This window comes from Gracilinanus agilis, chromosome 6 (genome assembly GCF_016433145.1).
Source record: "Gracilinanus agilis isolate LMUSP501 chromosome 6, AgileGrace, whole genome shotgun sequence".
Taxonomy (NCBI): domain Eukaryota; kingdom Metazoa; phylum Chordata; class Mammalia; order Didelphimorphia; family Didelphidae; genus Gracilinanus; species Gracilinanus agilis.
This window is the reverse complement of record NC_058135.1, coordinates 96995919-97005659: the sequence shown is the minus strand read 5'-3', so window position 1 is coordinate 97005659 and position 9741 is coordinate 96995919. Positions and strand designations below refer to the sequence as shown.

The 9741-nt window shown below is 37.5% G+C and overlaps 1 protein-coding gene across 1 annotated transcript in view; it reads right to left on the bottom strand.

Moving 5' to 3' along the window:
- Positions 1–2661: 2661 nt before the first annotated feature.
- Positions 2662–9741, bottom strand: part of AADAT (aminoadipate aminotransferase) — a 63820-nt gene continuing 56740 nt past the window's right edge. Inside the window, exons 12-14 of the mRNA XM_044682289.1 lie at positions 7305–7411; positions 5792–5893; positions 2662–3111 (exon numbers count right to left, since the gene is read on the bottom strand). Of these exons, the coding sequence (XP_044538224.1) occupies positions 3070–3111; positions 5792–5893; positions 7305–7411 (251 nt within the window). The 3' untranslated portion in view covers positions 2662–3069. The remainder of the gene's footprint in view (positions 3112–5791; positions 5894–7304; positions 7412–9741) is intronic.

Below are 9741 nucleotides of genomic sequence, written 5' to 3'. Positions count from 1 at the left end.
TGTCAAAGCTTATGACATTTGGCACAGCTCATCACTAGTTCTGAAACCTGCAAAGCAGGTATCAGAAGGATGGTGATTCCACTCAGTTTCCCCTATGTGACTCTTTTCTCACTAGCATTCCCTTTTACTGAAATTATTGAAATCAATATTCTTACTCAGCCCCAGGGAAACACAGAAAAATAATACAGGTTGATAGCAGAGCCCCCCACAGGTCCCCTATAACTCCTAGGAAATTCCCACTCTTACATGCAGTAATACAGAAATTCTCCTAGGAGTCACTTCACAACAAACCAGTATATAGTGAGTTAATGTTAAAGATTTTAAAACTAATTCAGATTCCTATACACAAGTGCTTGTAAAAACAGGCCAGAATAGTCTCTAAGTTTCCCCCCTCCCTGATCCAGTACAGTACACACAAAAGAGCAATGAATGAAATATGGAGAAATTGTCTCCCATGAAAAAACCTGTACTCTCTCACCACTGTGGCCCAGGAGATACATCAAACATGCCTAACACATTGTTTCTAAGAAAAAGATGGATGGTGAGAATGGATTTCCATGCCAACTTTATGTGTGATCTCAAAGCATATAAAATAAACAGAGCCCAAAAAATGAGGAGAGCAATCTTTATGATGCCTGATTTTGGCTGAAAACCTGATTACTCTCATTGTCTCAGTCATGTCCCTAACACTGTTCTGCTTCTGAGATTTTCCTGGACCTGTGGGAGTCTTTTACCCCTGCATGTTGGTTCCCTCCCTGATACCCTACTCAACCAAGGGATTTGGTATTTTCTTCCATGAAAAGGAGTGTGTGTGTGTGTGTGTGTGTGTGTGTGTGTGTGTGTGTGTGTGTGATCATTTTCCACTGGTTGATGAGGGGTTAAAAAGATTTTTGTGGTTTGGATTTTCTCTTATTTATTTTTTGGGTATATTTCAATTAAATGCTTTATCAGATGATAAAGCTATACTGAATGGGGCTTGAGTGAAATAGATTTCCTTTCCCTCAGACTGAATCCAAGCACAATAGAGATGTGACCAGACTGATGAAGGAGAACACATTCTTCTATGATTTTAGTTTTATATTAATGGGGAAACTATGGGTTACTACCTTGTTTTTTCCTGTAGAACATCCCTTCCACTTTTTCTGGCCATTCATTCTCTTTGTATTTTATAACAAGGACCAAATTAGATGTAATTGTTGTTGTTAGCTACTTCTCACAAATGCTAATGATACCTTGCTATAAAAGCAAGCAAGCAAATGCATTTTTAAAAGCCATTCATTTATTTATTCACTCACCAATCAAACAAAGTATTTAAGAATACTGTATTAGAGACAGGGAGAGATGAAAGGTTTAGATAAGGCACAATTCTTACCCTCACAGAGCTTACAGCCTAGTTCAGTTTAAAGATATGAATCAGAACTGAATTACTGGTTCAATACAGATCCATTTGTAGACACTTGACAGAGGACAGATGATTGTAAACAAAGTTATCTTCTAATTTACTCTTTTATTTTTCTTTTCTACCTATTGATAAAGAATTAGAACAGTTCAAAGGTTTTTCTAGCTAAAGAAGAATACTTATTGGAGAGTCCCTATTATTTGAAATTTAAAAGAGATATTGGATGATTCAAACCCCATTTAATTTTAATTCAAAGTGAATTTTTCTGGGGAGGCCTTAATCTCAATGAATGACCTCATCGCAAAGTCTCCTTACTTGCTTTGCTCACTCTTGGCTTTACTTTGAATCAAACTTTTCATAAGAAGTATGGGTTGATGATTTCTAGGATGTTTCAGTTGACTTTGAATTCTTGAATGACAAGATGACATGATTTCTTACTCTCTGGGTTTAGATCCTGCAACCTTGTGCCTTACTTAAACATATAAAGCTTTCTCTGTATGGTTCCTAGTATTTGGCTAGTCTAACTCAGACTTAGAACACTTTTTCATGTGCTTATTGATAGTTTTAATTTCTTTATCTGAAAATTGCCTATTCATGTCCCTTGCCCATTTATCAATTGACTTAGTTCCTTATAAATTTGAGTAATTAGACCTTTGTCAGAGGTTTTTTTAATAAAGATTTTTTCCCCAATTTGTTGCTTCCCTTCTAATTTTGGTTGATTTGGTATTGCTTGTACCAAACCTTTTTAATTTAATGTAATAAAAATTATTCATTTTATATTTTGTAATATTCTCTATCTCTTGTTTGTCTTAAATCTTTCCTTTCCCAGAGATCTGACAAGTATACTATTCTATGTTCACTTAATTTACTTATAGTTCCCTTCTTTATATTCAGGTCATTCACCCATTCTGAATTTATCTTGGTGTAGGGTGTGACATGTTGATCTAAACCTAATCTCTCCCATACTGTTTTCCAATTCTCCCAGCAGTTTTTGCCAAATATTGAGTTCTTGTCCCAAAAGCTGGGATCTTTGGGTTTATCATATACTATCTTGCTGAGGTCACTTAACCCAAGTCTATTCCACTGATCCTCTCTTCTGTCTCTTAGCCAGTACCATATTGTTTTGATGACTGCTGCTTTATAGTACAGTTTAATATCTGGTACTGCTAGGCTTCCATCCTTCACATTTTTTTTCATTATTTCCCTTGATATTCTTGATCTTTTGTTCTTCCAAATGAAGTTTGCTATAATTTTTTTCTAATCCAATAAAAAAGTTTCTTGGTAGTTTGATAGGTATAGCACTGAACAAGTATAAAATGATAAATTCTTGCTCTAGTATTCAATATTTGACTGCCATTAAGACATAAGAAAATTCAACCAGATAAAAATTCTTAAGAAATTTCCAAGCAATTGAAAAAAGTAGTTTGGAATGCAATCTATTGCAATAAAACAGCTACAAAAAAACAACCCTATAGTCAGATTTTATATAAAAATCATAATGGCCCATTGTAATTTTTGGCAGTCATTAAAAAGTCTTTCAGTAATGTAATATCCATGATTAAATCTCTATGAGAGCACAGGTGTAATATCACCACCAATTTCTTCTTCGTGAAATATAAAAATTGACAATGTGGAAGTCCATGAGTAAAATGATTCTGCTTTTTCTTCCTTCATAAAGACTCTTTTATAAGTTCAGCCAGTCTCTGGAAAGCCTAAAATGAAAATAAAGAAGATTGTCAGAGAAGAGAGAGCTCTGGCAGTACTTTGTAAGTTCAACTAGGAATGTAACCTTTCCCTCTCTTCTATTCCCTCCTTCCTTTCCTTTCCCTTTCTTTTCCCTTTCCTTCCCCTTTCCCTTCTCTTCCTTTTTTTGATATTATTTGGGAGTTAGGAGGATTTCCAAAGATCTTTGTTAGTAACTGTGTGACCCTGGATATCATTTAACCTCTTAGCCTCCATTTTCTCATCTGTAAAATGGGGATGATAAAACCACTGACCTCACAGGGTTGTTATAAAATCAAATGAAATAACATTCTCATATAAGAGTTTTGCAAATTTCTAAAAAAGCAATTTTCAAACCTTACAACGTACTATATAAATGCTAACTGTTTTTTGTGTGCTCTAGCAAAATGCCATCAAGACCCCTTAACATTCTTAGGAACCAATGTGATAGCTAGGAGTGTTCTGCCCTTTTGTATCTTGGGGGCCTTTTCCTCTATTGATCACGCTTTTCATAGTAAAAGCAGAGATACAATTGTTTTAGGGAAAAGGTATTTGTATGTCCACACATACATCCATTAATACAAATGAACAGAAGATTATTAAACAGATTTCAGTTTTTCTCCTATTTAATCAATTTCCCCCCATAACACACAAATTCATTAAGTGTGAGTCAGGAACAATGTTATAGCCCAGACATCCTGGTGTCTCTCCAGCTTTTGATTCTTCTGATCTCAGCAGTGCCATCGATGAAGGGAGAGCCACACTGTCAGTAGGTCCAGTCCTTGTGATCTCACCCAGGAAACTCAAAGTATTGAAATTCTGTCTGTCTCTAACTTAAAATCTTAGAGAGTCATCTGATACTCAGATTGGTTTGAGTGATTTGTTTAAGGTCACACAGCCACCATGTATGTATCTGAGCTGATACTGGAACCCTCATCTTCTCGATTTCAATCCAGGGCACTCACTAGTCACCCAGCCATGTTGCCTCTCATCTAGAGCCATGATTGTTCCTTTCATTGTAAGACTTGAAGGCAAACATCCAACTTGATGTATGACTAAAATGTGACTATATTACTACCACCTCACCCAAACCAATAGTAATTCTGCTCTCATTTTTCTATTATACATTCATATTTCATATTTATTAGGCTTAACACATGAAAGTTATTATATTTACTGAAGAGTCTCTTCATTTTCATTCTTTTTTTGGACACTATTTTAACTTATAAATATATTCTCTTTCATGGTGTCCTGATAATCTCTCAGCAGGCTGGGTAAATCCATTCATGGAGGTGTAATAAAAACAAAAATAAAAAATTTAAACCCTTACTTTCTGTTTTAGAATCAATCCTGTGTACTGATTCCAAGATTGAAGAGCATTAAGGACTAGACAATGGGAGTTAAGTGACTTGCCCAGGGTCACACAGCTAGGAAGTGCCTGAGGCCAAATTTAAACCCAGGATCTCCCATCTTTAGGCCTGGCTTTCAGTCCATGGAGCCATCTAGCTGCCCCCAATAATAAACATGATACACACAGATGAGGATCCCTCCATTTATTATGCTGATAGAGGAGAATGAGAGGGGTCTCGAGGTCCTCCGTCTGACTAAGCCCTTCATGAGTAGGGTATCCTTCGAGGAGCACCTGATTTTGGTCAGCTCTAGCTACTGAACTACCAACAAAGAATCCTGCTTATACAATCTCTGTTGAGTTCATACCCAAAAGCCTTTCCAGCTCCACAGGTCTGGCCAGAGCTGTGGCTCAGGAGCCCAGGGCCGCCATGACACTATGAAGAAGCCTTTGAGGAGGCCCTCAGTGGACGATATATCTAATGCTTTCTCGTCTTCTCCCCAAAGCAGTATAATAAGGAAGCGCTATGCACCTCAGGGGGATGTTTCATGTTACTCAAGTCAGAAAACTAAGAAAATCTTCCCTGGGCTAGAAGTTCCAAACTCATTTGTAACACCTAGGGCTGAGAATGATCTATTTACTGCAGAGCAGAGGTTGGTAACCTTCTTGCGGGTGTGGCATAGATCCTGTTGGCAGTGTGCAGAAGCCTATGGATTCCTCCTCAAAAGAAGGCTTGTTGGCTATATGCAATGGGCCATGAGACTTCAATTGGAGATGAAAACTTCCATATGAGTTGCCTCCCTCACCAAATAGGATGTGAGCTCCTTAAAGGATAGTCTTATTTATTTATATCTTCTGCTTTATGAATATTAAGTATTTAATAAATGCTTTTTTTCAAGGGGTAGCTAGGTAGGTGGTGCAGTGTTTGGAGAGCCAGACCTGGAGTTGAGAGGATCCCTTGGATTCAAATCTGATCTCAGACATTTCTTGGCTTTGTGACCCTGAGCAAGTCACTTGATTCCAATTTCCTAGCCCTTGCCACTCTCCTGCCTTGGAACCAACTTATATTGATTCTAAGACAGAAGGTAAGGGTTTAAAATAAAATAAACAAATGATTTTTCATTTATTCATTCATGTATTCATAATGAAGGAAATGCTAAACTTCAGTTAGAAGTTAGTGAAAATGAAGATGTAATTTTCTTCCCATCTAAGTTCACAGACTCCTCTCCCACCTCCCCCTGAAATCTATCCACAGATTCCTTGGCCGGGGTCCATGGACCACAGGTTAAGAATCTCTGGTCTACTGAATAGACCATACTCACCTTATCCATTTGTTCTGGAGAAGACAAAGAGAAGGAAGCTCTGACATACGAACTAGGCTTTGAATCATCAATGGAGAATGCATCCCCAGGAACTAGTAATACCTAAAAGAGATCTATGTTAATTTAAATGATTCAACTGAGTATGACCTTTTAAAAAGGTTTCTATTATGAAAGCAACATTTTGGAGACTAAAAAAAGAAACTGAAGTGTCTAAGAGAATGTAAAGCCTTCTAGTAATAGCAGTCAGATCTCAAATGCTTGGACTCCTAAAGCCCAAATTTTAAATAAAGTTTAAGGTTATGAAAACTTGTCCTATAATAAATCACATTAGAACTTACTATGATTTATGAAAGTGTTTATTAAGTGCCTAATGATCAGTCATGATAGATACCATCTGAAGGTGCCTTCCATGCAGAATTTGTGGTCTAAGAGAAGTGCTGAAGCTCACAGATATTTTTGGGGACACGAGGTGAAAGTCAATAACTAAGTGGCTATATACACCGAATAGTGTACAAACAGGGGGTTGAGCAACAGAGTTACAAGAAGGAAAAGATGGTGAATGGCACCACATGCAGCAGAGAACTCAAGGGCAACAATGGCTGGATTTGGCTATAGGCCCATTATTAGCAGAAGATTATATACATTTGGAGCTGGAAGGGACCTTATAAGACATTGGACACAATTTCATTTTTACAGGTGAGGTGTCTAAGGCTTGGAGATGTTCAGTGACCCGATAACAAGCATATGCCAAGGTGGGATTCAAACTTTGGTCTTCCTGACTGCCAGTCCAGCATGTCTACTATGTTACACTAATTTCATTGTCAGGTTGAGCTGAAAGCCGATTGAAGAAAGAGTGGGTAGGTAGAAAGTGGTGACATGAAATGTAGAACATTCTTCCTCAAACAATATGGGTGGTTCCTTCTTCACTTGGCCCAATTTGTTTAATGCTCTTGTGTATATTTCTGTGTGTGTACAGCACAGTCAAAAAAGGTTGTGCCCCTCTCCCCCAATTCTTAGTGAAATTTAAGCTATTAAAGCTATGTCTATCACATACCCAGGGATGAGAATCCATCATCCTCTGGATGCTTCTTGGTTTCTATGACACTATACCATTCTGGTTCTCCTAATGTAACTTCTCATTTGTCTCCTTCTCTTTCTGTCTCCTCTTTTTCCTTTCATTCCCTAAAGGATCATAGATCATAGACTTAGACACTAAAGAGGCCTCAGAGACATTAAGTCCAACTTTCTTCTTTTATATTTAGGAAACCAAAGTCTAGAGATGTTAAGTGACTTGCTAAGAGTCTTAGTAAATGTGTAAGGTAGGATTTGAATCCAGGCTTTCCTGACTCAGATCTAGTAATCTATTTGGTCCCCTACATACATTTCAAAGCATTTAGTAATAAGAGTAATCAATAACTGTTTTAGAACTCACAACCATCAAGCTGGGAAACATGGGAAATTTCATGATCACATAAGTAAAGAATTTGCATTTTTTGTTGGGATTTTTTTTTACCTCTTTTTGTAAGGCCTTTTCCATAATCAGTTGTTTTGTATCAGAAATACCTTTAATCTTAATCCACAGAAACATCCCAGCAACAGGGATGTGCCATTCTGCCAAACCTAGAAATAGAAGGGAGGGGTGAAACGTCTTTCTTCATTAACTGCAATAGTGATATCAGGGAACTTACTTGATGACCCAAAGACCTAATCTGTATCCATTTTTTTCTCCAAAGCTTTTCTCCCAAATATAACATTTAAAAAACCATAATTTTCAAAGTTCTAAAAATTGACATCCCATCATTTCTCTTGATGTTTAAATCATCCAGAAGTAATTAAGCCATTTTTTTTTTATTTTAAACCCTTAACTTCTGTGTATTGACTCATAGGTGGAAGATTGGTAAGGGTAGGCAATGGGGGTCAAGTGACTTGCCCAGGGTCACACAGCTGGGAAGTGTCTGAGGCCGGATTTGAACCTAGGACCTCCCGTCTCTAGGCCTGGCTCTCAATCCACTGAGCTACCCAGCTGCCCCCAAGCCATTTGGTTTTAAAAAATTAGTTCATTTGTTTTTTTCCCAAGTATTAGTACAAATAGTTGAAGGATGACAAACATTTCCATTTTAAAAAATGACTTTTGCAAAAAAAGAAAATCTTGGACTTTATGAAAATGTGTTGTGCTTTTTCTTCTCCCTCACCTGTCATTCAAACTTATTAGAACAACATCATTATTCTTGTCAAGCCAGAAAGACTTCTATCATTACCAAGGTTTCCCCTGGGACTTAATACTACAAAATTGGTTCTCTCAGGTTTAAGGCTTAACTCTAATTGAGAGAAAGTTTTATTTTATAAGTGTACCATAGACAGTCATGCCAGTCACTCATTGAATTCATCCTCTTGTGAGGAAATGTGACTCAATGATATTTTAATGACATATCAACAAAGATTTGCAGACATATATATATATATGCATTTGATGCTTGACACAAGATGTAAATAAGCTAGCAGGATTTAAATCACTTTGGAATGAAAGTTCTCAACAGATAACAAATTGGACTGTGGCCGGAGATCCCAAGAAACAGTAGGAAGGATTTCAAAAAAGTTGTCTCTACTCAAAGTAGAGTCTATTTCTTTAACCAAAGATTTAAGAACCTCAGGGGCTCCTTGTTTACTTCTTTAATCTCAGAGAATCAAAGTCTCAGAGCTACAAGGGACCTCAGTGGCCTCCTATTTACTTTTTTTGTTTGTTTGTTTTTTTTTAACATTTATTAATATTCATTTTTAACATGGTTACATGATTCATGCTCCCCCTTTCCCCTTCAACCCCCCCCCCGCACCCCCCATACCCATGGCCAATGCGCATTTCCACTAGTTTTGTCATGTGTCCTTGATCAAGACCAATTTCCAAATTGTTGGTAGTTGCATTGGTGTGGTAGTTTCGAGTCCACACCCCCAATCATGTCCACCCCGACCCATGCGTTCAAGCAGTTGTTTTTCTTATATGTTTCCTCTCCTGCAGTCCTTCCTCTGAATGTGGGTAGCTTTCTTTACCATAAATCCCTCAGAATTGTCCTGGGTCATTGTATTGCTGCTGGTACAGAGGTCCATTACATTCGATTTTACCACAGAATGTCAGTCTCTGTGTACAATGTTCTTCTGGCTCTGCTCCTTTCGCTCTGCATCAGTTCCCGGAGGTCTCTCCAGTTCGCCTGGAACTCCTCCAGTTTATTATTCCTTTTAGCACAATAGTATTCCATCACCCGCATATACCACAGTTTGTTCAGCCATTCCCCAATTGAAGGACATACCCTCCTTTTCCAGTTTGTTGCCACCACAAAAAGCGCAGCTATGAATATTTTCGTACAAGTCTGTTTATCTATGATCTCTTTGGGGTACAAACCCAGCAATGGTATGGCTGGATCAAAGGGCAGGCATTCTTTTATAGCCCTTTGAGCATGATTCCAAATTGCCAGCCAGAATGGCTGGATCAGTTCACAGCTCCACCAGCAATGCATTAATGTCCCAATTTTGCCACATCCCCTCCAGCATTCATTACTCTCCCCTTCTTTCATTTTAGCCAATCTGCTAGGTGTGAGGTGATACCTCAGAGTTGTTTTGTTTTGCATTTCTCTAATTATTAGAGATTTGGAACACTTTCTCATGTGCTTATTGATACTTTTGATTTCTTTACCTGAAAATTGCCTATTCATGTCTCTTGCCCATTTATCAATTGGGGAATGGCTTGATGTTTTATACAATTGCTTTAACTCCTTGTATATTTGAGTGATTAGACCCCTGTCAGAGTTTTTCGTTATAAAGATTTTTTCCCAATTTGTTGTTTCCCTTCTGATTTTGACTATATTGTTTTTGTTTGTACAAAAACTTTTTAGTTTAAAATAGTCAAAGCCATTTAATTTACATTTTGTAATTTTCTCTAACTCTTGCTTGGTTTTAAA